General features: G+C 39.8%; 2 protein-coding genes across 4 annotated transcripts in view; both read left to right on the top strand.

Moving 5' to 3' along the window:
- The first annotated feature begins 319 nt into the window (after positions 1 to 319).
- Positions 320 to 14,016, top strand: ncstn (nicastrin). The gene is made up of 17 exons (XM_005728971.1): positions 320 to 436; positions 3,120 to 3,221; positions 3,678 to 3,801; positions 4,532 to 4,653; positions 5,253 to 5,398; positions 7,089 to 7,233; positions 7,403 to 7,515; positions 7,984 to 8,136; positions 8,253 to 8,357; positions 9,220 to 9,297; positions 9,576 to 9,745; positions 9,840 to 9,942; positions 10,312 to 10,413; positions 10,702 to 10,789; positions 11,249 to 11,412; positions 11,559 to 11,771; positions 12,798 to 14,016. Exons 1-17 carry the CDS (start codon positions 334 to 336, stop codon positions 12,918 to 12,920), a joined length of 2,154 nt encoding a protein of 717 aa, XP_005729028.1. The 5' UTR covers positions 320 to 333; the 3' UTR covers positions 12,921 to 14,016.
- A 1,785-nt stretch (positions 14,017 to 15,801) lies between these two features.
- The window catches only part of LOC102212694 (vang-like protein 2), a 21,701-nt gene continuing 9,645 nt past the window's right edge, over positions 15,802 to 27,857 (top strand). The window contains exons 1-2 of one of the 3 annotated variants that reach the window (XM_005728969.1): positions 15,802 to 16,033; positions 26,484 to 26,858. In XM_005728969.1, coding sequence (XP_005729026.1) covers positions 26,788 to 26,858 — 71 coding nt within the window. In that variant the 5' untranslated portion in view covers positions 15,802 to 16,033; positions 26,484 to 26,787. Of the gene's footprint in view, positions 16,034 to 16,221; positions 16,640 to 25,612; positions 25,631 to 26,483; positions 26,859 to 27,857 lie in introns of those variants that run through there. The other 2 variants (XM_005728970.1, XM_013909827.1) reach the window with 2 other exon arrangements.

Here is a 27,857-nt window from a genome sequence, read left to right as displayed (position 1 = left end):
TGTACTTAAATAACTAAAATTAATATCAAAATATTATGGAAATTCATAGCTTTTAGTCTATGCTAGTATTTCAAACTTGTCAACAAATCAAGCATGAAGCGTTCCACTTTCTATTAAAAAAATGTGTGATCTAATCTAATATCTGATCTTTTAAAACTTTGCCCGTCACAAATTTTATAAAAAGTTTCAAAACAATAAAAACAAACTAACTGAAACATAGCTGAATCAAAATCTACCATTTAAAGAATATATATAATACATAACTTCAGTCCATCTGAGTCCGCCCCTTTTTCTGTAAACCGGACCCAAACAGCAAAACCCGGATGTTTCCCCATGTCAACACTTCCTGTTGTGTTTTCAGCTTTTCAAACCAGGAAGATGGATTTGCTGTCGAATAAATGGATCATTAACTTGATATTTTGTTTGTTTTTCATAGGTGAGTTGTATTCCCCTGTTGCTAAACTTGTGTCTTCGTCTAACTGCTGAAGAACGAAATGTGTTTCGCTTTCGGGCGGTTAGCTTCGAGGACTTCTTTGTGTCCGGTGCTAGCTGAATGCTAGGCTAAATTAGCGTTAGCAGGAGGTTTTCTGTCTGCCTTTAAAATCTATGTCCCGGTTTTAAAATGAGTTTTTCAACTGAGTTCGGTGCTTCGACTGTTCTCTACGCATTTCAAACAAGTGGATGTGCAAAAGAAACACAGCATCTCTTGTGTTAATTGAGCCTTTGTGGTGATTTTGTAGTGACAGATTGGGTCAGCCCTCTTCTTAACTCAGCATCAGCGTGACCGCTCGTGATTTCACCGCTGCGGCCGCCCCCGGAGGGATTAAAGGCTGGACCGCTACACCAGATTATATACATTATATACATATTTCTTGTAGTTTACGTGACTCTCTAATGAAATTAAACAGAAGACAAGCCACTTTCAAACATTTAGAATATCCTGGTAAATCGGCACATAGGTGAGCAAACATAGCATCATTTGAGATGAAAAAAAAAATCTGTTTCTCATTTCCCTTTTCTGTTGCTGTGGGGAGATTAGTTACAAAAAACCCCGAACAATTGTGCTTTCTTTTCATTCTAAACTTGACCTTTACTTTAGTGTTGAGTGATTTTTAGTATTTTGATAAAAAGAAATGTCAGACATATTATTATAATAAAGACAACTAACACTAACATTTAAATTACTTAAAACAAAAATGTTTTTAAACAATAAAAGCTTAAAAACAACTGAGCCTACCCAGTATGGAAAGTGGGAAACGAAACAGAATTGAAATATTTAGAAAATAAGGAACTGTAATAACTCTTGAACTTACTATAGTTTAAGTTTGATAAAAGTGTTGTGTAAAAAGAAAAAACTTGAGCATGCTTTCAGAAATAGTTTGTTGAGTAGTTAAGATGAAGTCAGAATATATATCTGTGGTGCCCATTACCCTTTTTTAAAACCTTAGCTGGTGTTCGCAAACGTCTTTGGATTTAGTCTCAATAACAACTTTGTCCTCACGCTTTTATAGATCATCTGGTTGATGTGTTCCTATTTTTTGTTAGGCAGCAAATTCTTTGGTATGCAGGAACCCTATTTATGTAAAATAATTAATAATAACAATGCTATGAATTATACCGCTTCTTGAAGTGCAAAAACGTACATTTGAAAATGCTGTCCTGGACCATGTTAAAAAGATGAAACCATGAGGTCAGGTTAAAGCGAGGACACTGATCCTTCTCATGTAAAGTTTTTGAACCCAGATACCAAGAATATTTTATGTCTTTGTGACTCAAGCATATCAAGATTTAGAAACACATTAAGTATTTTACAACTTCACTGCAAATTTTAAAGCCGACAACCTCCCCGTTGTCTGAATGGGATCCATTGGCCTGTTTTTAGACTGTTGCTGTATGTTTCTGTTGTTGACTTTCAGCAGTATTAATTCATGAGCGATTAGATGCTGTTATAACATTTGAAGGATGACAGTTTGAAACCCCGAAGTATTGTATTGTACACAATACTTAAGCACAGTTTCGTACCATATATTACCTCGGGAATAAAAGCAGCATTGTATTGCTTACATGTCATAAAGAACCTAGTTCTATTATTATCCAAATAAAAGACGTTAAATAAGCGACCTGTGACGCAGGATTTATTTGAAAATTATTTCTACAAAGCATGTTAAAGGAAAAGCTCCTCTAATTTCAATGTGGGTAAACAGGCATCTTAACTCTCAAGGAGGAATCTTTGGATGTATAATAGGAGTAACCCTTGTTTCTCTTTTGTGAACTGAGGGGTGAGCAAAGAAGCAAAATAATAGTGATCGCTGTCTGTACAGCTCAGTAGGCCTATACTTGTAAAAAACCTGCAACCAGATCTTTATTCATATATACTGAGGTGTCAAAACTTGTGAATAAGGGTATTTCCAAAACTGCGGCTTGGTTCTTTCTTTGGTTTTCAGTTCACACCTTGTTTTTGAACTCATGTTTCAGTGTATGCTTCTGCTTTTTTTTTTTTTTAAAGAAAGAGAGAGAATGAACTAACAACACTTTTTTAAATATATATATATACAAACTTTATCATCAAAAGATGAACTCCGTTATTGTGCTCCAGTTCACTTGTTTCCCAAACAACCTTTAAACATTACAGTGGGTGTTAGCATCTTCACGTGTACGGTACTATGGAAACAGTGGTGCAACATTTATGCCGTGCTGACTATGCCTCGGAAAGGACCTCTTTGTGTTGTCTAATAGTCAAAACACAGCTAGTTGTAAGTGCAGGTTATAAAAATGAGAATGCGTGTTGCTGTCATGCTTGGGGAACCTGCCTACTTATAACATTATCACAGGGACCAGGCTCGCGATGGAAACTATAAGAAATGAGAAAATGGGAAATTGGCCTGTTGTGCCTGGACCTCTGTATGGATATTTTTAATCCACTGGGAGCTCAGAGTTCATGGTTTCTTCATGCAGAATGAAGCTTGGAGTAGATTAGGATCTAGCATGTTTCAAAGTGTTTAGAAAGTTTGATTGATTTAAATGATTCTAATAAAACAAATCAGGAGACAATAGTATAAGTGGAATAGTAAAGATGAAATTTGTGTGTATGTTCAAATATTTGTTTTTTCTTCTTGCAGGTGTCAGCTGTAATTCAGTGGAAAACAAGATTTATGTGCATCTTAATTACACTATCCCGTGTGTGCGACTGCTAAACGCAACACATCAAATAGGCTGTCAGTGTGAGTACATCAGCTTCTATTATATTATATTTTGATATTATTATCCAAGTTGAACCTAGTACATAAAAGTATTTGTTGTAGTTTGGAGTATCTTAGATACACAGTGAGCAATAATAAAATGCTTAGTGAGCATTAATCTGCAAACACCTTCCTGTGTTTCCTGTGTTTTTGCTTCAGTTGTTCAAATTCACAAACACACATCTGTGTAGCTGTGACAGAAGAGTTCTCACAGATGAAAGCCCACAGTCAAACAAATATTTCCTGTGATAACTACCTGAATATCAAAAAACTGAATATCCATAGAAGTGTGTGCTGGTGTCACACTACAAAAGCCTCACCAGTTTTGCAGTTTTGCTTCTGCTGAATGAAAGTAATGGAGAATGATTGAAAAGCTTTTAAGGATATTTATGTCTTGGACAGCTGTAACACAGATATATTCCTTGTTTCGGATTTCAGCGTCTTTATCAGGTGATGTTGGTGTGCTCCATGTGCTCGAATCAGAAGCAAACCTGGACTGGGTCCTGAAAACTGGTCCCAACCCTCCTTATATGGTGATTCTGGATTCTACGCTCTTTACGAGGTGCGCTCAACATGTCTCACCCTGTAGTGGAAGCCCCCACAGTAGTTTTTAGTGAACATAAACCTCATTTACTCACACTTTAAATCTGTTACTGATTTACTCCATATTTGGTTTTATTTTGAACAATCAATCGACATCAAAACAGAATTGCAGTTTGAAACTATCCAATTAACAAATGTAAAAGCTGCAGTTAGTCCACACTTTGTATACTGTCTATGATCCTGCTAGCCAATCAGACGTGATGCAAGACAGCTACATATACACCCAGCAATAACACGCATGTGGAGTAGTTTTAAATTAATAGGTTAGAAGTAGCTCATATTTCTATCTTTTGATGTCGGCCCATGTGGTAATGCTACATGTCATGTTATAAATTATTGCACTTTGAGTATCAAACTGGAGTTGACTTTAAGAAATTAAAGTAAGACATTTTTCTCTTTTAGACCTATTTCAGATATTTTTTTATACTTAACAAAAAACAAAAACTTTGGTAATAAAAATAAATCAGTGAAGTAATGGGACTGTGGCTCTGTTATGGAGGCCAATCTGCTATAAGTTGTCATTTACTTACATGCATAATAAAATAGATGTGTGTTTAATAGGAGCTGCTAAACTTAAAGAAAGAAACTTGAACCATATTTCAAAAGAATTAACGCACCTATGATCTCTGTGTTTTGTTTTTTTAACCTGCATCATCTCCTGTACTGTGTGCCGGCTGTCTGCTCATCAGATCTATCATGATGAAACTTAAGACTGGCTCCAGTAGGGTTGCTGGTGTTGTTGTTGTGGCGCCAAGCTCAAATCCAGCTGAGGGTTTCTCTCCACACACCACCTGCCCCAACGAGAACTCAGGTGGGTGGGGGTTACATGTTAAGGCTTGCTCCACAGTTTTACACAAGCTACAGAAATAAATTATAGTTTGATGATCCTCAGAGAGCATAGCTCATAAAACCACAAGTTGTAACTGGGTCATATTTCATGTTCTGCGCTTGACTTCTAAAACATTGCAGTGTCTGCAAAATGTCTTGTTTACACTCAACAGAGATTTAATTAGAATGGCTTTTATTGTCACTGTACACATGTACAGTAAGATACAAAGCATCTCCTACTCAGTGCAGACATGTGGGAAAAGAAAGGGGGGTGAAGTCCACAGTTCTGTGGCATTATATCAGGAGAAAAAAGGGAATTCACATCCTTTACTGAAGTAAAACAAGTAATTTCACAGTATGAAGATGCTTTGCTAACGCCATATACTATTAAATAGTCCTGGATTCAAACTTTAAGTCTAGTCTGGGTAACATGTAGCACACAGTCAAACTACTCCGGGTCATTTTAGGGAAGTTGGATGCTTGGTAGATGAGGAACAATCCAACTGTATCTTTGGATCAGGGGTCTCTTTAATGTTACTGATGGTAATTTTTGTTTTTCCCTTCTCTGTGCGTCCCCTATAGGCGTGTATTCAGAGAGCTATGACCCAGCCTTAGCCCACTGTAACGTCACCGTGTGGAACCCTCTGGGAAATGGCTTGTCCTACGAGGAGTATGACTTCCCGATGTTCTCCCTGAAAGACGACAACGACACTCAGGCCATAAAACAGGTTATTTGTTTTCCACTTGATGCTGGAGAGTACAAGATTGTGCAGTCACATGATAAGCTCACTCACACACTACGAGTCCAAATCTGAACTTGCCTCACCGGTCGTTGAGGTTAGATTAGAAATAATGCTCTAAAGCTGTTTCAGCAGCAAACAAGGTCATCTTCATGTAGATCACATAGTATTGCATTAGTTTAAAACAGAATGGCACACTATTCAAAGAGAAGTTATGTTTCTTCCCTTATAAAATAGACGTGTATCGAATTCAGATTACATTCATAGTATGGAGTCTAAGCTGCTTGGTTTGACCTGAACTACAACTTTTTGTTATAATTTCAGTTTACAGGCAACTTTAACGATTTAAAGTTGCCTGTAAATAGCCACAGTGCTAAGTAAAAGACCAACGAAATGCCGCAATTTCACCTACCAAAATATTCTGAATCTTGTGTACCAAACAAAGTCATACTATTTGTAAGGTATTTCCATTACAAAAGGCAGTAGATGCACAACATACAGTACAGCGGTCTGCTTTAATTAGCAAATGTGAAGGCTAGCAGCATTTAGCTACAGCTTTCTGTGTTTATATATACATTATTCAAAGCAGCCATGCTCCTGATTTTAACCCTTACAACTATCCAAATGCACAGATTAAGCTTGTGTTTCTTTTGTGTTATATTTTGAGGTTGGACATTTTAACGTGGGAATCGGTTTTTTGCTTTTAAAGCCAGCCTTAGAAGATTAGAAGATTTGCAGTTTTTGACATTTTCATGTTGATGGGTTTAAACTAGGGATGTGTGCCACTAGTCCAATCATCGACGCTGTTGTCACTAGTTAGTGCTAGATGTACTAGGCATTTAATCTAATTATTTTACATTTATTTGATGCCGAATGCTGGCACACTGTTGTATCCCAAATATCATGCAGCTGTCTGCCACCAGATGGAGCATGGTTGTTGAGAAATGCCATAAATCTGTTAATCAGGCCTGATATTTTTGTTAACAACTAGTTAGTTCTTTTAAAGGCAAAAGAGTGAGATTGTGAATACAAATAGTGGAAGATTGGACGGGCTCTCTCTTAGTGATAGGGTGAGGAGTTCAGTTATATGTGAGGGGCTCAGAGCAGAGCCGCTGCTCCTCCACATTGAAAGGAGCCAGTTGAGGTGGTCGCCTCCTGGGTAAGGTGTTCCAGCCGTGTGTGTCCTACCAGGAGGAGGCCCCAGGGCAGACCCAGGACACGCTGGAGAGATTGCGTCTCTCAGCTGGCCTGGGAATGCCTCGATGGGATAGCGAGGTCTAGGCTTCCCCAGAACCTGACTTCAGATAAGTGGAAGAAAATAGCTGGATGATTTATTGTTTTATCATTTCAGATTTTTACATTCATTGAAGTGGTTGGTCTGAATTTGCAGCACACTTTTGAGTTACAATTTCGTAGTTTTTCAGATGTTGATTTGTCATAGTCATTCATTAATGAAGACTAATTAACGGTTTCAGATGCCTTTTGATTTGGGAGTTTCTGACATCCTTGATTAAACACTCCTCAAATTTAACGTGATATTGTCAATATTATTGACTAGTCGGTTAGTCTAATTTTTTGTCCTCATGCAGTCGACTAAGAAATTTGTCCCCAGGAACATTCTTAGTTCAAATCTGAGTATACAGGCGTTTTTCATCTGTGTGCTTTTCTCCATTCACAGTGCTACTACAATCATAACCATGTTGTGAATGGCAGTAGTCCGCAGTACCCACTGTGCGCGATGCAGCTCTACTCACACATGTCTGCCGTCACCGACACAGCCACCTGCATGAGGAGAAATGGCATCAACTTCAGCTTAAACCCAGGTATTTTTCAAGTGTAATTATCTAAACATTACTTAACGTTTTTACAATATGTGGGAAATATTTTCAGAAACATGCTGCAAAAATATTTAAATAAGAGAGTTTTTATCATTGTTATTTTATTATAGTGCTAATCACTGTTTGTTTGGGCCTTGTTCTTTTCACCCTGAAGAAGCCGTATGTGACCCACTTGGAGACTTTAATGTTTTGGCCTCGACCAGGCCTCTGAACTACACAGATAAGGGCCACAAGATGGGGGAGAGCGTGGTCATCGCAGCAGCGAGGGTGAGTTCAAGCAAAAGTGGTTTCAAAAGAAAACCACAGTACCACGTGTTACATATTAACATGCTGAGAATGATGTGAGAATTCAGTATTACCCTCAAATAGACTTTATTTGGGTCGACGGCTGAGGTCAAAATTTTATTCATCTTGCTTTTATTTTGAAAGTCGGTCATTGCTAACCCCCTCTACCTGGATTTTCCTGTTTGGCTGAGTGGTGGTTCTGACCTCTAAGTGCAGTTCTTGTATCCATGACATAAAATGAAGATGAATAGTGGCCAACATATCAAAGTGACTGCTCACTTTTGAGTAAAGGATGTACTATAGATGGTAGAAGTGGCTGATCTGCAGTATACAGTGGTAGAGTTTTTGTTTACATTTTGATTAATAAAAATGTTCATAGCTAGTTAAATTGAACAACTTGTGTAGATAAATTCTCTGCTTAATTCTTGTTCGCTCCTGTCCTGTCTGCAGCTGGACAGCCGGTCTTTTTTCTTTGACATTGCTCCAGGCGCCGAGAGTGCAGCCTCGGGGTTTGTCACCTTGCTGGCGGCAGCACACGCTCTGCGCAACGCCACCCAGGAGGCCCAACCCAACCGCACCATCCTCTACGCATTCTTCCAGGGGGTCAGTTCTTTGTTTTTTTTCTTTTTTTCTGTAGTCAGCACAGTGCTCAACTAACATTTGAGAACTGTTTTAGTTTTGACTGTCCTGCCATTCATCCATTTGTCTGTTGACCACAGGAAACCTTTGACTACATCGGCAGCTCGAGGTTGGTGTACGACATGGAGAATAAACAGTTTCCTTTGGACCTGGACAATGTTCACTCAGTGGTGGAGATTGGACAGGTGTGTATTATATTACTGATAGCTTTACACGTAACTGTCATGTGGCACAAACTCCTGAAGTTTAAGGAAAATGTTGTTTGAATTTGGGTATATTTTTTTCATACCTGCATTTGTTTATATTTTCAATACTTTTAGATTAAAGGCAAGACAAGTTTATTTATATAGCACAATTCAACAACAAGGTGATTCAAAGTGCTTTACAGAGACATTAAAGAACAAAAACAAATAAAAAGCATGATTTAAAATTGATTAAAAAAACCGTTGGTTAAAATCAGTAGTTAAAATGTAAGTTTTGAAATTTAAGCTTAACAGTGTGGATTTGGTGTTTTATTCAAATGCAGCTGAGAACAGGTGAGTCTTCAACCTGGATTTAAATAAACTGAGTGTTTCAGCTGATCTGAGGCTTTCTGGGAGTTTGTTCCAGATATAAGGAGCATAAAAGCTGAATGCAGCTTCTCCGTGTCTGGTTCTGACTCTGGGAACTGATAAAAGACCGGATCCAGATGACCTGAGGGATCTGGAAGGTTCATACTGGGTCACTGATGTATTTTGGTCCTAAACCATTCAGAGCTTTATAGACCAGCATCAGAACTTTAAAGTCTATCCTCTGATGGACAGGCAGCCAGTGTAAAGACCTCAGAGCTGGACTTAAAGAATAATTCAACTAAAATACCTCTTTACTTGACAATTGAATGGCTTTAAAAAATTCAAATTAAAACTTTTGATTATATATGTTTGTTTTTTTTTACCATGTGCAGATTTCTTTTGTGTTACTTATTAATAATTATTTAATATTAGTTGTGGGTTATGTTAATGAAAATGTGCAAGTACAATAGGATTATGTCGGACTTTCCTGTCCTAGGTGGGACTCCATGGAGAATCAAAGCTCTGGGTTCACACTGATCCCGTGTCTCGGAGGAACAGCAGTGTGAATGAAGAGGTTGGTCTCTCTCCGTACCTATATCCCTCTCACCTCCTAAACACTCATGTCTCTGAGCCTTCATTTCTTACATTCCTCTATGCTTTAGTTTTATGTATTTATATACTTGTTATTCTCACTCCATGGCAGCTGGGACGGGCTCCTGTGTCCATGTAACTTGTGCGGAAAAACATCATAACTTTCAGATAAACGGAAAAAAACTGAAACCAGAGCTCACAGTGTGTGTTTTACTGTGTGGCTAACATTTGTTCTTACTTCCCTTCACTGATCTGTTTCAGGTGGAAAAGCTCATCAGAAACTTGAACTCGTCTGCCTTAAATCTCAACTTCTCATTGCAAGAGCCCAGTTTCTCTCAGCCGCTGCCTCCGTCATCCTTCCAGCGTTTCCTGCGAGCACGGCCAATCCCTGGTGTTGTTATCCAGAATCATAACTCTGCTTTCACCAACAAGTACTTTGCATTTTCTTCAGTATAAATAATAATCAATCCAGAGCTAGGGATTGTTTTTTAAAAAAAAAAAATCCATTTCCTGTTCTGTGCACAGGTACTATGAAAGTATGTATGATAATGCGGAGTACCTGAACATGTCTTACCCACCAAACCTGACGCCAGAGGAGCAGCTGGAATACATAACAGATGCTGCAAAGGTATAGCTGTTGTTAAAACCGTTTAAAAGTGTGTTAACCTACATTTAAAGTGATTTTTATTTATATTTTTTAAATGCATTAAAAGTATTAAGAGCAACATGATCTTTTCTTCTTATTTTTAGCTTGAAAGAGTTTAAATATATATTTTTTTTATTTTAAGATCAGCTTGTTTGAATTATCTTTTCACATTAACAGTTTTCCAAAATATAGCAAGTCTATTTTTATTTAAGCTGCAGAAAGTCACGTTATTGTCTAAACTTTGTTTATTATCTAAACATTGTTGCTCTGTTGTGTTGATTTACTGTGGAGAGCTTCATACAAAGTCTTTTGAGCTCTGAAAAACATTCTTTGTTTCCCTGCATCATCAAGGCTCTGACTGAAGCGGCGACCATTGTGGCTCGAGCTCTGTACACACAGGCTGGAGGATCGGACCCCATCCAGCTGCAAAACATTAACGTGGATAGTCAGATGGTAAGTTTATTTATTTTAATGAATGCTATTTTGTTTACAAGCTCATTTTTCTTATTCCAATTAGCTTTAACTCGTCTAAGAAATCTTCAAAAATAAGGAAATTTAAAATTTTCTTCAGTCACTTCATTCATTCATTTTGAACTTGAAATTTATTTCTTTTAAACTGTTCAGCAAAAGTTCAATAATAATCAATTGTAGATTCTTTATAAGTGCTTTTTATTTTCTCCTTGATGCTGCTGTTACCTTGTGGGACTGAACAGAAGTGAATCTGTCCTACTTCCCTCACAGGTGACCCAAATGCTGTATGGTTTCCTTGTTAAGTCAAATAACTCCTGGTTCCAGCAAATGGTACCTTCGGACTTCGCGATTCATCTGCGTAAGTTGATCCTGTTTTGTACTAGACTGTTAAAAATGTTGTAGGAATAAAAAGGCTTGTTATGTGTCTTCAATATGTTTCATCTTTATTTATAAAGCACTTTAAAACAACCACAGCAAAGTGCTGCATGTTGGAACTAAAAAATAAAATTACATAAGATATAAATAAAATCCAAATAAAAGAAAAAAGTAAAATAATGAATTAATTAGTTAATAACAAATTTAATTAAAAGGAAAAACGAAGTCCTTCTGAAGCCAAAAGCCAAAGAATAAAAATGGGTTTTAAGCCGTGTTCTAAAACCCATTTCTATGGGTTTTGTTGATAAATGTTGCTTCTTAACACCTATTTAGATGCTGTTTACAATATTGTCCTATTGTTGTTTTGAAGTATGAAGCCTTAAATGAAGCTTATCTTTTTATCAAAACTTTATTTCCTCACAAAATACTTTCTTTCTCTCAGGTGAAAGACCCACAAACTTCTACGTGGGGGTGACACAACAGCACAGTGAACCGACTCTTCTGGTCCAATACCTGCTGGCCAACCTGACCGGCACCACCGTCAACATCACCCAGGACAACTGCCAGAACCAGAGAGAGGGCGAGGATGACAAAGAGAGCAAACATGTAAGATTTACAACAGTGTGTATTTTCTTGAAAGTCAACTTGGGTGTAAGTTGCCCTCTGGCAATTTAAGTAAGAACTTTAAAACCTTTGGAACATCATTTATCTAATTCCTCCCTTTAACACATTGTTCTCAACCTGTCCCTCAGATATACAGCTACATGTGGGTTCAAGGTGCAGCACCTCCCAACAGTACGGAACGAGTGGCATTCTGCGTTCGCTCCACAGTTCGTCTCTCCAAAGCGCTGTCCCCGGCCTTCGACCTGGAGGAGTACACCTCCAAAGATTACTCAACGTGGACGGAGTCCAGGTGGAAGAGCATTAAAGGGCGCATATTCCTGGTGGCCAGTCATGAACTGGAGGTAAACTTTTCCTCAAAGACACCACAGATGTGACTGATGCACACACACAGCAGAGAAGTTGTTCTACAACTAAAAAGTTTGATATGTGAATGCAATAACTCGAGACAAGGCAACATAGGATTTTGAAGTTGATACCATTGATAGTTGCATCTACTAGCAGGCTGAGGGGTAGCACTGTTGGCCTCCAGTACTTTTTTGTAAGCAGTGATCTCATTGTTAGTGGAGGGCAGGGATTGTTTTAAGGCACGCGAGTGCTTGTGGGAAAGTCTCATGTTGAAAAAATGGCTTCCAAACAGCAACAAGAGACCCAAATTTGCATGGTAATTGTAACAGTGTCCATGATTGGTTGTTATTTTCTCTCTGATCTAGATTTTCTCACAGTAGTGTTTGTGATTTTAGCGGCCGATCCGGCCTAAACCAACAACTCCGGTTTCCAGAACTACAGCAACAAAAGAGCCTAACAACAAAAACAAAACTGGTTAAATCCTGGCAGTGACTGATTGCGTGCGTTGAACAAATTTCAGGTCTCTGCATGTTCATCAACACATTGTGCTAAAACAAATCGAAACTCTTTTATTTCAGTGTTTGATACAATCCGATTTTGTTAATGTGGTAACTGCATCTCACTGCTTAAACTGGCGCCTTTGGGTTCACCGTTTGTATCACTGCAGCTTTAAAGTCACATGATAATGTGACTGAGTTATTTTTAATATAACAGCTCATCACATGAGTGCAAAGCCACAGGCAGCTGGAACTCGACTTCCCTCATTCTACAGTTTTACCCCTGTGATAGCTGGAATAATCGCTTCCACAGTAAAGCATTTAGAGGCTTTTTGGTTGAGAGCTACAATCGGAACTACTTGATGTTTAAATGTGACTATAAATAAAGGTGATGTTATCTTGCTGCTGTGTACACCCTGGGGGGTAACAGAAGTTGATACAGTAACTTTGTGGTATGTTTAGAAGCTAAAACTGCGTGTGAAAACCTTCTTGTTGTATCTGTAACGATTGCCCTTTCTCCTCCAGATGTTGACGCTCGGAGTCGGTGTCGCCGTGCTGATAGCATCCTTAATGTTGACCTACATCATCAGCTCAAAGGCCGACATACTCTTCAGCTCAGGGAGGGAGCCCACCGCTGCCACCTACTGATTCACTCAGAAGCGTCTCAGACCCACGACCACTACTTCTACTACTATTGCTACTACTACTACTACTTTTATCCCAACCAGACATGGACAGTTTTCTTTAAAACACACCACGAGTAGGTACACAGACAGGTTAGTATCAGCTGCATCGAGGTGGGGGAGGGGGGTCGGGGGGTGAGGGGTTCCTTTTAGACGACGACTCCGTGTTTATGGACTCACTCATGTGAGGCGTGACATGAGGACTGGACCGGACTGGATTTGCCTGGATGGATCTGGACTCATCAGGGTCATAAAACACACTGGTCAGGCACCAGCAGGCCCTGCCAGTGGAAACGATGTTTATATTTTTTGTTTTAGGTTTTTTTTTGTTTTGTTTTGTTGGGTTTTTTTTCCCTTTTATCCTAAAAGAATGTTTTGTTTACTGTGTCATGGGATAGGCACTAAACATTGAGCATTACTTTGAGCTGTGTGTATGATTTTGAAAATGTGAATGCAACCGTGTGTGTGTGAACAATTATAAGTGTGCGCAAGTCTGTGTGTGTGAACTTTGTATGAGGATTGCGATGGTATGTGCAATACTGTAGCTGTCTTCTCTGTCAGTGTAGTTAACTTATCAATCAGTTTTAATGATAAGAAACCACTTTGTGAGTCAATGAGCAAGTAGTAATATTACAAATTTAACATTTTGCTAAATCTGGAAATGTGCAGTGAAAGATTTTGATAATAAATCAGTATCATTCAGTCCAAGTACACATAATGAAACTGTACTTGTAGACCCACTGCAGTTTCACATATTGTGATATTTGAATGGGAATTTTCCAAGAGTCTGGCATGGCTGAAAAAAACACTTTATTTCTCATCAGTCAGCGGCCATAATGTATTAAAAAAGCAGTCAGAAAGATCAGTTTTAGCAGTGGAAAAACAACATGCTGGTACTCTGCCTTTGCACTCTTTGGTTTTTTGTTTTTTTCCCAATGAAGTTTATTTTCTGAAAATTGTATGACACACGAGATTAGTGATGGGTGTTTGTTTTAATAGATGGAATTAAAAGACCGATTGTGATGCCTTGATGAAGAAATAAACATTGCTTCTTTTCCAAACTTGTATTTCACAGTCCTTTGACTTTGGCACAGAAAAGCAGGAAAATGTTGAAAAAGGGATCACAAGGATGGAAATTAGTTTGTTCATTTATTTATTTATTTATTTTTTATTAAACACACACAGGAGATGCTAATTTCCACTACTGTAAGAAAAATGTACATTTAGAAAGTACATGGAAAGGCACTGGCTTCTAAATTGCCACATTAACAAAGCATCTAAATCACTGAGAGGAAGACCCACTAGACTAGAGCAAGTGCAGCTGACGGCTTCAAGCCTTCATCAGATGCAGGATCCATAAATTAGGCCTCGGTGCAGCTCCTCAGTTCATCAAGCAGTTTTAACTCCCTGCCCCTCCTTTCTTTAAGACCGCTTTTTATTCTGTTTGGTACCCCCCCCCAACACAGGTGTCACAATGTTACCCACTGCCACTATTGATGCCTGTGAAGCCTCTGGCTGTTTTGAAGTGGATGTGATGAGCAAGGAGTGAATCTGACTATGAAGCAGAATTGATTGACATTTATCCTGGATAATCCTTTTTTTTTCTGACTCCAGCAGACTTCACGTTCTTTTCCGTATAAACTTAAACTACTAATTGTGCGCAGCAGAAAAGTGTTTACTGAAGTCACAGAGTGAGGGAGCCAATAGTTGTTTTTTGACCTTCATAGAGCTGGATTTGCAACTGGAGGAGTCGCCCCCTGCTGGCCATTAAAAGGAATGCATGTTTAAGGCACTTCTACTGGCTCGAGTTCTCTGACCTTCAGGGACTTTCGCACTTTTGTGCGTGTCAGTCCTTTGTGGTTGAGATGACCTTGTTAAGAATATCCCCTCGTCATGATGTCACACAGATCCAAGAGTGGAAAAAACTCTTAAACTGAGTGCTTAAAGCATGAAGCTTTGCCTACCTGCACACATAGTTTGAAACTTTGGTCATGTTTAATATGATCATCCATCCATTATCTTCCTCTTAAGCCAGCTCACAATGACAGCAAACGAAGGTTTTGATAGACTCAAAAGGCGGTTTTTGAGTTGATAATTTTTTAAGAGTCCTTGGGAAAAAAAAGCAAGAAAGTAGAGATCCTCCTTAAAAGAAACACAGTGTGACTTAAGTACTGTAAGTAGTTAATGGTAAACCCTAGCCTGCATTTTGTTGGAAGGTAGTTGTAAAACAAATATTGTAATATTTTTAGTAAGACGCAGTACAGAAAAACCTCTGCCAAGGATCCTCTGCCATATCTACAGAGATTATTTTGAGCTACAGTACTGTGAAAAATGTTTGAGTCACCCTTAATTTCTTTATATTTTGCTGGGAAAATGTAAAATACGTGCAGCAATTTGCAGAAACAAGTCTCTTAGGTAAGCTCTCCTAATTTCTGTAAGTACCGTAGTCATCATGAATAGTCCTCCAGGCTTCTTGAAGGATATTTGGCATACCTCAACATTTCCTCCCTGTTTCCCTTTTTAAAGAATGGCTTCTTGATAGCCACCCTTCCATTTCTGACGAGGCTTCAGTGAAAATGGATCAACTGGCAAGGACATGTGCCAGGTCTTTGCTAGAGTCCAACCATTTATTAATATACATTATCCATGTTGTCCGTGGTATAATACAAAAAATGTTTTCTTCTTACCTCTAAACTATACGACATATTAAAACCTGTTCGTGCTGCATGTCTGGATTCGTAACCATCTTCTTAGCTGCACGGAGGTCAGGAGGTTTGAAAGCATCTAATGATGATGGCGCTTTTAGAGGACTGTTCCCGTCAGCAGCTCCATAAACCGCCTCTCTGTTTTAAGAGCCACATTACTCTGTCCCGGTCCCTCTCATCGAGCGCACACTCTCAGAGACATCAGCGCGGTGATAGATGCGCCGTGGCTGAACCACACTCTCTCACGGGCCTGGTCCCCCAGGGGGGAACAGAGGAGGGGCCAGAGTGAAGCGGAGGCGGGGCGCACGGTGCTACGGCTGAGTGGAAGGAGAGTGGAAAGTAAGAAAATACCTGAATGGACGATCCGGAATAAGTAAGTAGTATTTCTTTGCGGAAATGTGTTAAAATGTTGGAAGTGGTGCTGTGGATGCTTGCGCGCTGTTGTAACGCGGAGAGGGGAGCTGGGAAGCTTCGGGGCGCCGGAGATCTCCGGTTTCCCCAAACAATAGTCGAGAGGACGCGATGGTCGCCCTTTTTTTTTTTTTTAATCCGAAAGGAAGTTTAGGACCCTCGTCGGCGCTATTGTTGACCCCACGGAGGCCACGTAGCTCCCTGGATCGATTTTAAACGTGGGAGGAAGAGTTGCCTTTATTAATGTGAATAGAAGCGTAAAAAAAGGAGACTGAGAGTGATGCGCCTGGAAGCAAAGAGCGCGTCCAGTGTGACTGCAGGCCGGAGGGTTTGAATTCTGTCCTCGGCGAAGGGCTGGTGGGAATTTGAGTGCGTCCATTCATTTTACTGCGAGGGCGTCCCGTTTGGAAAAGGAAAGGGGAAAGAAAGGGAGCGGGCGTTGGGATCATTTGGCATCAGGACGCCACCGGTGGGGCCTGGGAGTCTCCCATTGTCCTGCCTTTCTCCAACACCCTCCTTTTTCATCTTGTAGGTCGCACAACTCTTTATACTCGCCCGGTTCTTCGCAGTAAGTTAGCCTTTGGTGGCTCTTTGTGCATGTGGAATATTGTTGAAATATTAATGAACGCAGCTCGACTCTTGAGCCACGCTGCCGTAGCCTGCAGCACGGTGCTAAAATGTCTAAACACAGGCTGTAATTCAAAGTGAAACAGGATAACGTTGCTGCAGCCGAAACAGGCCCTGATTACGCACAGATCCAGTGCTTGAAACGTCTGTTCGCCCTTCAACTTCTAATTTCTAAGATTTGAGTCCTGCTTTTGCGAGATAAAACTACACAATGCTATCACCAGGCTTTAAAAAATACCACAGAATGGCTGTAAACTGCTTCCAGTGGGGATGTTTTAGTGATAAAACGGGTCGTAAACATAGCAGGGGCTCAGTGGAAATGGACTGAAGAAGGAATTTTACACAGTGATACCACAGAGATTAAGAAATATGAAGCACAGCTGGTTCATTGTAGAAGTATTGGTGCCCATTAATTTAGGAAATCTGAAGTATTAAGAAATGCTGGCAAAAATCAACTAGATTTCTCCCCTTATTGTTAGTTAAAATAAAAACTCCAGTATTTTATGTAGAAACATGTTTGGTCTGACCAGGAGTCTTAAACCCAAATACTACAATATTATCAAACAGAGAAAAACACCAAGACCTTCCATATTCAAGAAGCTGATGGAGAAAACGTTAGTTTTCTTTCTTCAAAAGCAGAAAATGTTAGACTTTACTCCTTTAGAAATAAACTGAGGTTTTACTTAACAATTCAAATTGTCCACTGGCCCTTTTCATCTGTAAATTGACTAATTTACCATTTCAGCTCTTCAGACAGCCTGGCTTTCTGCTTAAAGGGTCTGTCCACACAAACACAGAGAATACAGCTTGTCCTCTGACCCCCTGCGGTGTGCCTTCTACTTTGGTTCAATTAAAGTATAAGAGAAGCATGACAACTAGTAATGTGAGTGCAGAGAGAATTGTGCATGTATTTTCAGGAAACAGACATGGTAGAAGGTTTCTATCATGTCATATTTGTGTTTAATCACATGGAATTACATTTTGTTTTCTTTTTAAGTCAATGTGGTTGCTTCAGGTTGAAAAAATGCACAAAAAAGCTTCCAAATGTCTTGTGATAAAACATAATTTTGGATGTTTAAAGCACTTAAACAAGGAGTCAAATTGATGTTTGTCAGGTGACTCACAAATTAAGTCTTAATTAAGAAATTGCCGCAATATCTACATTAATATTGTCATCATGAAAAGATTTCAGTGCTCAGAAAGTGTTTCCTGAAGGGAATACGAGTGTTTTCTTATTCAAAATAAATGCATCTCTGTTTGACTCATACAGCTCTTTTTGACTGCCTTAAAAAATGCAATAGTTTCTGACTCCAGTCTGATCGCCACATTTGAACTTCTGCTGTTTTTATAGTCTCTGACAGTGAATTATAACACGCCTCTGCATTTTTGGACTTTTTCAAGCAACTCCTGACGTTTTATAACCCAAACAAAGAAAATAATGATGCTCTGACTTATCAGTAACACATAGTTGGCTGCTGTTGTTAGACTCGCCATAGTCATGACTCATGAATCATCTCAGCCGCTTCCTGTCTCTGCAGTACTTTTGTTTGGATATGAAGACAAATCTATGCAGTCAGAAGACAGGCCTGTTGATTCAAACACACCCTATTAGATTTTCTCACTCGCACACACGCGCACACCTGCTCCCGTTTGCTCGCCGTGTGTGCAGACCTGGACAGAAGCAGTTGTCTTGTTGTTCACTGGTTTTACTGATGTGGGTGGCGGTCTCTGTTCTGTCTGTGTGTGTGTGTGTGTGTGTGTGTGTGTGTGGCCCTTGTTACACTGATGAGCCTCTTCCCCTGTTGGACCCTGGGCGTGTGCATGCTTATTTTCACAGTTGGTGGACTATATCTGGCCTAAAATGGCTATGGAGCGGAGCTGGTCACTTCAGAGGTGTCCCGGCTTGCTTTTCCGCCCTGACAGCTGCCGTCACAGTGCAAGCAGCTCCAAACTTTTTAACGGCAGCTCGATTTCTTTTTGCCGTGGGGAAGGTAGCTGTAAAATCTTCCATGTGCTTGTTTTGATTACCGTGTGACTAGATCTGCACGCTTGCAGCAAAATAATTGCACTGTTAATGGTTTGATTTCATTGTTGGAATCATTTTTATGGATGAGGATAACCAAAACTGTCTTCTATGAACGTCTGCACTGTTTTAAGCTGTATAGTTACTTTAAACGATGCATGAAGGAATGCATATGAAATCTAAACTGCAAGCCAAAGATGTTTAAACTATGGATTTGACTCAGGAGCGTTGTTGCTTTGAGCTACATTAATTGATTTTGGATGCACTGAGTCATAAACCAGATTGATTTAAATTGAAAACAAAAGGAGTTGGTACAATAAAATCCACAATAAAAAAATAATGAAGTCGATTTTAGCTGTTGAGGATTGGGACCCTGTGTGGAGGCTGTGTTGTGTGCATATGAGATTTGGTTCCTTCACTCAGGCTTGAATGTGTTTGTCTTCTGTTTTCAGAGGAAGCTGTTGTCTTTGCTCTCAGTTGATGGCGCATATTAAATGACTTTACACTCCCTTTGGCCTGAGCCATAAAACCTTTGAGCCGTGGCTCTAGTAGGCCTGAAGCCCAGCATCATAACTGTTTAATCTTAGACCACACACACACACACACACACACACACACACACAGAGGTTTCTGGACTGGCTTGCAGTGGACAACCCTGGTGAAATCGGTCAGAGCTTTTTTATTTTTTAGAAATTTGACTCTTTTTGCGTAAGACTATATGGAAAAAGTCATACCGGTATTTGGTTAACAATGTCAGGAGGTATAATGGCTTAGCTGGATGAAAAGAAATGAACCTTTTGTGTAAGGTGCTAATCAAAAACTAGAACCAGTGGTAGGTTGTTATTGCTTTACTGAACAGATTTGTGCTCAGATGTACTTTTACACTGTGGGTGTGTGGTTTCCTTTTTTTTTTTTTTTTTTTTATACTAATGCTGCTGATTAAAGATGGAAGGCGAGAATCCTCTTGAAGTCCATGAAGTAGGTCATAGAGGACGGTGGGATGAATAGGAAACCTTATCCATCTTAGTACCAGACCACACCTTTGTAGATCAAGTGTTCAGTCATATTCTCACTATCAGGCCAGCACACAGGCAGGTATGGCAACAGGATTATTTCAGACTGTAAAGGTCAGCAGACCATGTGCAATCTAGATTTACTCATATCAAAATTTTCTGGTAGCTTAGTGCTTTAAGCCACTTGAAAGTGATGTAATATTTGCAACTTTCTTTTCATACTTTCTTTAGAGAGGACGGGCCTTTTGCAGGCCTTACTTGCAGAGACGGCCCTGTGCGCTTTACTTTTTTGAAGCATATGTCTCTCATTATACGTATAACAGGCTGAATGTAATGTTTACAAGAAACTGCTTTATCTACCTCAAAGGTCAAATGCTGAAAGATGATGTCAGCGTTTCAGCATAAAAACAGAGTTAATTTTACACTCGACTCCAGTCTTCGTACCGAGAAATCATTCACTGAAGCTGAAAAAAAGCCTTTTTTTTTTTTTTAAATTGACAGGAGCCCCAAAAACCCAGAATGCAGTGCTGCTAGGGATCCACCAATTTATCCAAGTTTTACATCATCCAGCAGTTATTTATACTGTACAAGTCAATTTATGTTACGTTATTTAGAACAGGTAAAATGCTACAGAGAGCTCTAGTCTCCTTACCAGTCGGCAGATATCGTCCAGTCACAAATTTAATATTATTGCTCATGTTTACTTGGATACTGTCAAAACTTTTTTTTAAAGAACATAAAGCAGAAGGACATGTTTGGAGAGTAATTTAGATAACGCATGATCACATAGCTTATCCTAATTGCGAAAGCTGCAGCAAAGTAGCATCACAGCTGAGCAAACGGTGGAGTCAAACAGTGCCGTCAGTGCTCACTTGTTTGGGAAATGCAAAGTTGAAGAGTTGAGAGACATTAACCCCGTGTTTATGTGCCTGTGCATGTAAAACTCAGCAAAACTCTAAAACATCCCCAAATATTAAGTTCAGTCCTTCACAGCCTCAGTGTGCAGCTTCTGTGACAGTTCACATTTTGAGATTCTGAAGTTCCCTTTACAGCTTTGCTACTTAAATACTGATTTTTAAAGGTCAGACTATACCCAGTTCAGTAGTTTGCAGCAGTGATTATGATTGTGAATGCAGTCTTTCATTCTTTGGAGAATACCAAATGTTTATCGATACACCATAGTAAGTGTTATCATGCTAATGTTTTTCATTGTTGCACAGTCTTGGTTTCAGTGTATGTTGTCATAAATGTTGTGGTTAAGGGTAAAAAGTCATTGTGCCATGATGTGAGTGACTGGAATAGAAGGACACTTGGCAGGAAACAGAAAATGCAGGAACTTAATTACAAACATTACCCTGCTATGTTTGCTAGGTGTGTGAGCAAATGTGTGTATTTAGCCGGAGGGCTTTTGTGAACAGTGAGCTCTGCTTGTCTGTGTATTCTACATGTCGTTGATTCAGAGGGTTTCACAAGAACCATAATTACCAGTTAAATCATCTGCTACATGTTTTTGAAAGTTTATCTTCTGTTTAATCTAAATTAAACTTTCATATCAAATCCTAAGATCCATGTTTTAGATGTAGCCGGTAGGTTTCTCCAGCTAACTTGGCTATCCTAATTTTTGAGACGTTAGTTAGTTAAATGCCTTTTGAATTATTTGTTGTCTTTCATCAAGATGCCATCATCAGGCACGAAATTTCTCATGACCTCTTAAGTCCATCTTTCATTGACTTGTAACTTGAAATCAAGTCTTAACGTTCACAATGAATATTCGCTGTGTTAAATAGTAATACTTTCATTTAATTATCTTACCTCTTTGAGAATATGTCAATATTACCTGAGTGCTTTCACGCTCTGCTGATGATAAATCTTTTTTGTTTTTCCCCCTTTCATGAAACTGTCACCACTCCGCCCACAATGGGAGGAAATGTCAACATATTAAGGTGATAAATATTATGTTTGAATGTCTTTTCTCGTTGCCTTTGTCCAACGTGTTTGTGTTGTATCTCCATACGTCTCTAGGGGGAATTTAGACTCCTATGCTTGGCCTTTTAATTGCTCTCTAAGGCTTTTGGATACATATAACCGTGACACTCTTCACAACATTTGTCTTTACGTGCAAGCAAAAGCACACATTTATGTCAGCAGCATTTTATGTATGGCAAGAGCGTCCAAGGAGGGTTTGCTAAGGGCTGTGCTGCAAAATGGGAATTATACCAAGGGCCAGATATACAGGATACAGTTTATAGACGTGCTTTAATTAAATTACCAGAAGAAAATAAGATCATTAGTCTTTATAAAATGTAGTTAAGCAAACTAACTCCACAAAGAAGGCTTTCCTTCAGCCAACTTATAACAACCTGTTCCACAAGCTTGAAGTTGGGGCATTTAATAAAATCTTGTTAAGCTCTAATGTCAAAGCATAAAACCAGTCTTTTGTTTCAGTCTTGCACAGAGTGCGTCGTCAGCTCCTCAGCTCTGGCATTGCCTGTGTCACAGGCCCGAACACGACAGCTCAATATTTGTGCAGGAAGCTAATTTAAGAAAAAAAGAAGAAAATGGAGGCAAAAGCTCTTTGATCACCTAGTCTACCTGTACCATAGAGAGCAGCCTCCTGGCACGAAACAAAAAAAGCTTGCAGCAAACTCTGCTGCTTCAACACTTTGAGATCAGGACTGAAAGAAGAAACGTGTTTTGCTTTAGCTGCTGTATATGTTCAAATGGGAACTATGTTCTTTGAAAACAAATTGTTTCATGGTAGGCGTCTGTTAAAACTCAGTTAGACATGGACTATGTAGTCTTGTCACGTTCATTGTTTTCAGGCTTGTCAGATTGCTGATGCAGTGGAGGGTTAGTTTGCCATGAGCACAGGGCGGTGCAGACCACAGGCCAAACTTTCTTGAGAATCTAAAATAATTTGTGAGTTGGATTAAAATTGACAAATGGCTAGGTTGTGGGCTTTGATTTTGACACATATTATAAAGAGCACTAATCTGAGTAATGCTTTTGTTTCCTTTTTATCACTCATGCGTTCAAAAAGCTGAGCCATTTTCTTCTGTCTCTGCTGTTAGAGTTTCAGATATAGAGGAGTAAATATGCTGCTGAAATAAGACGTTACTCCTTCATTTTCCTTTGTCGTTGCTTGGAAAGGCAGACCGCATCATTATAATTGCTTAATTGTTATTTATGTGCGTTGGTGGGGCGAGCATTATGGCCAGTGATGATTTCCGATTGTTATTTTGGCCAGCGTTTCTCTGTCTGGGAGAGCAAATACCGGCTAAGCTTCTACAGCCATTAGATTAAACACTTTAGATTTGTGTCTCTTGCCTTTGTAGAGTATTTGGCTTGTCTGGGAATCTCTGAGTCCTCTCCACTTCTTGTCCTCGTATTATTTTGCTGAGAAGCTCTACCCATATCTGCTCCTCTGTCTGTCCCCGAATGGCATGTTTAAAAGAACTTGTGAAGAGGAGTTTGTTTAATGTGCTTTTCTTCGGTTTAACTTGATCTAAAATAAGAATCCTCTTGCTTCGCGTGACATTCAGAATGCAGACTCCTGTCTGTTGTAGGGGTCGCATGAAACACAGCTTTTAAGCACTTTATTTGGCCTAAAAGCACAGCACCATTCTGCTAATTCCTCTGCTAAAGCTGAAGATAAAAGCCGGTCATGATGCACCAGAAAGCAGCTGTTAGTCATTGGAGTTTTGTGGTTTTGGAATAAGCATGCTGTTGAAGTTTTGCACATGGCTGCAAGGGTCCAAAATCTTCTCTGGTCTGCTAAAAGTTAGTGATTCCGGATAAGGGGAGGTTTCTCATAACGTTGAGCTATTGAATTTTTCATTATTTGCTATCATATTTATGCTGGTGGTAAGTGGTGTTTATTTTAAACAGGAAGAAACTTTCAGAAACTGAGATCAGCGCATGTGTGAATAATCCCTGTGAGGGGACTGGCCTGGTTGTGCGCTGATCATACGCAGAGCTTGGTAAACTGTTGTTTGCATGTTATAGCTGTGCACAACCAGGGGCAGTCTAAAGTCTGTGTGCTGCTCTTGTTTCAGCCACTGATGATCTTCAAGATTATTAGAAAAGCCCTGTTTCCAGGGAAATGGAACAGACTTGCTGCCAGGAGTGGGTGATATTGTCACAACATCATTTATATTTCAAGGAAATTTGGGAAAAATGTATCTATTAAAAAGATATAGTGAACAGTGTTTTATCAGTGATTGCAGCCTGCAGGAAGCACTATTTATTTATTACTACAACACAAAGAAACTGTCAGTAACTCCTGATGACACACTATCGAATTTGAAGTGCGACTCTACTACTACTACTACTACTACTCTACTACTACTACTACTACTACTAATTAAAGTAGCTTAACCTTAACTTAGACTCACAATATTTTCACATAACACTGAAAAATATTTTCTACCTGGGATCTGGGTATAGCTTTATCAGGAGTTGCTTGAATCCCTGCATTTCCATCATGTAACTGCACCCATAATTTCCATCCACCGTTTTGCTCTCCCTGTCATACAGACAACTAGCAGTGCTCCGGCGATCCCCGATGGAGTCTCCGTTGTTTACTTTTTCCAAGCATATCATCAGCTCCTAGTATCTCCTCCTCGCATGGCGTCATAGCTTGGTGGTGTCTTTTTTACCACAAGTGTTGAAACAAGTGTAGTGTTTCCACCTTTAGCGGGAACAGCTTTCTCGCATATTTTGCAAAGTGCTGTAATTTTTGTTTGAGGTTGTTGAAGGGACTCCCTGTTACTAAATTATTATTGGAGGCTGCCTCTTGCTGTAACACATGTCTGGGCTTGTCTCATGCGCACTATGAAAGTAAACGTATGGCATCTCTTTATCATTAATATCACGCTCTGACACTCGTGCATTTGTCACATACCATTAGTCTTTTGCTTTCTATAACCAAATGCCTAAGCTAAAAGACACACATGCAGTTTCACTTGGAATAAAGGCTTGGGTGCTCCAAAGGCTCTAAAAGACTCTCTTTCAGTCTTTATGATGTCAGAGTGGAACATTGATGCCCCACCCGACCTATTATTCAAACCCTTTGTTTGTGAGGAACAACCAATGAGAAGAAAGATGACTTAAGTTGGAGGGCTTGTTGCAGACAGTGGATGAACTGACACTTTACCATGTAATAATGATGATGGTGATAATACTGCTGCTGCTACTACTACTAATGATGATAATGATAATAATAATGATGATGATGATAATAATGATGCAAAAAGAGATGGTGAAAATGTGGATAAACTTTGACAGAGAGATTGGATTTCATGCAGGACTTGGATGAAGGGAAGTGGATTTTAAACTCAATGGTCTTGATGGGGCATAAAAGCATCTTTAAGTGGAATCTGTCCGGCATTGATAGCAGCTAGCCTCCCTCTCCATTTCCCAAAGAGGGCCAATCAAAGCCAGTGAGCCACGCCCTCCCTTTATCGATTAACTACCATGTGACAGCCAAACATCCATCACGCCGATACTTTTATTTTGGTGATTTTTTTTTTTCCTCCCGCGTGGACAGACAGTGTGTCAGAGGGCGGTGTGAGGTCAGGTTTCCACAGTAACTGTCAACCTCCAATCCCCCTACAGCTGAACACCCTCATTCATTACCATGGCAGCGGAGAGGCCCCGTTTCCCGGGGGACGAGGGGCGTGAGGGACGGAATGTGAGACGGCGAGAGAGGGAGGGAGAGGGCAAACAAGTTTAGTGAAAACACAGTAATCCAATATGGCTGCCATTGTGACACAGCTAACTGTGGCTAATGCTCGCTGCTTGGAGAGAGGAGATATAGTCGTGTGATGATTAACCTCAGCTGAGACCTGGAAGCGATGAAAGCGCTTGAAGTGAAACCGAAGCCTCAGTTTAGAAGGTTAATGTGTTTTATAGTGGATGTGGGTATAAACCACATAAATGGACTCTTAAAGGGTCATTTTACTTTACTTTAAAAAGGGAGGAGTTTTGAGGCTTTCTCTTAAGTGTGAGATTAAGAGAGTTGGTGACCTCCCTTTAAAAAAAAAACAAAACAAAACAAAAACTTATGTTTTTTTCTGTTTTGTGCCGTTTAGTTACCTGTGCAGCCCACAAAGAAGGATGCCCATATTCCTGTGTGTGCCTGTCAGTTAATGATGGCTTATAGGTCAGACCTTGTATGACTGCCGTAGTGATTTTAATGGAAAATGACCAGGGTGCACATTAAGACATGCAAATGAAGCATGCAGACGCCCTCAGACTAGTGGAAAGGAGTTGACGTCTGAAAGGGGCTTATGATTTTAACCTTCCATGTGTTCGCAGACGTCTGCGTTGTTACTTCTTTCTAAAGTTAGGCTTCAGGCGCATTCCTCAGACAGCATTTTGAAATGTGCTATGCTTTTCAATGCCTGATATAAAGCCAGTGTTTCCAAAATGATCTTTATCTTGTAAATTGTTCCAAGGCCGTGATGCGTATTATGAAAAGGAGCTTTTGCCCAAGTTTAGAAGTGACGCCGGGGACCTTGTTTTGTACCATCTAGATGGTCTGGTGTGACTGCTGTTAGGAGCACAAGGCAGGAAGCTCAGGCAGGAAAAAGGAAAAGATAAATATGAAGCCTGCGGTGTATTTTTAGTGTGTTGTCAGTTCAGTTAAACTGTGCAACTTAGGAGCACAAATAGTAGCTCAGGCAGAGAAATGGCTACATGCGATGCTGAGTTTTAACCAGCGCTCTCTTTTTGTCCTTCTCTTTCAGATCTCAGCAACCTCGGCTCTCCCCTGTTGCAACTCTCCTGCCCATCATCCTCTCCCACCCCTATTCCTTCCTCATCATCTCCTCGTTTTAGCCTGCCCTCCCATCCTCCCTTCTCTTGCTCCCCCCCTCATCGGCCTCCAAGATAGATTCCCTCAGGAGTAAGGTTGACCTACTCAAACTGCCCCTGGCTCTCTCCACCAAGTCCATCTCCGAGCGCAAAAACCAACTGGGAGGCGTCGGCGAGCAGCGCGGCACGGCGGGAGGAGGCGGGGCTCGTAAAGCCCGCTCACCGCCGACCCGAGACATGGACAACGAGTCGCAGTACTCGGGCTACTCATACAAGTCCTCCCATTCCCGAAGCTCCCGAAAGCACAGGTGGGTAAGACCCATTCAAGTAGGCACACTCAGGCTCACAACGTCATATATTTGTTTCTGGTCTGTTGTTTGGACTGATTCGAATATTGGTTGGTTTAAATATTGGATCTTCAAATACATATTGTGATATACACAACATAATTAGAATAACAGCAACAACAACTGTATTTCTGTATTTGTATTTTTTAATCAAATATTTATGCAACTGCAGCGGTAGTCAGTCCAAGAGTGTAGATCAGGGATCTACAGTGTAGGGAAAATAAGTGCAACATGATGTCTCAGTTTTTCAACATGATAACAAAATGCTGTTGATAAAGATAATGAAATCACATCAATCTGCCAGAATGAATGAATGTGTAGGAAAAGCTGTAAAAGTCATGAAAATACAGTTAAGTCTAAAATCTGTGCCGTCCTTTAAATATTCGAAAGCCATCCCAGTGGGCCAGATTGAAGTCTTGGCTGGGCCGATTCTGGCCCCCCGGCCTTATGTTTGACACCCCTGGTCCTAATTATTATTTGAGTTTTTTCTTTTTCTGAAGGAGACTAACCAGTCACTGAAACTCAGCAGTGAACCAAAATCTGCAGCTGCTGCCTCATAAATCAGCGATTGTGGCACTTATATTAGTTAGAAAATAACAGTTTTTAAAGGTTTTGAGTTTATATACAGGTTTGTACCTGATGTGTATGTGGTTTCTAAACTCCAGACCAACACTAGCCATCTGAACGGATAATTAATCATCAAATGTTTTATCACTTTGTAACAGGTAGTGACTTGTGAGGTTTCATAACTAAATTCTCCCTATAAGAAGTCGTGAGTAACAGTAGGGTGTCTGGTATGCAGCTCAAAAGCTTTACAGATGCTGTGGATGAAAACCACATGCTGAGATCCACACTAGGAGACATAGTGGCACATATTTTAATACTGAACACTCACACATCATACATCTATATTGAAAATAGGAATTATAAAGTATACTTACTCATACATAACCTCATATA

Source organism: Pundamilia nyererei, unplaced genomic scaffold (genome assembly GCF_000239375.1).
Source record: "Pundamilia nyererei isolate P.nyererei 1_Seehausen unplaced genomic scaffold, PunNye1.0 scaffold00031, whole genome shotgun sequence".
Taxonomy (NCBI): domain Eukaryota; kingdom Metazoa; phylum Chordata; class Actinopteri; order Cichliformes; family Cichlidae; genus Pundamilia; species Pundamilia nyererei.
Note: the sequence above shows the minus strand (reverse complement) of the source record. Positions and strands in the feature narration are given on the sequence as shown.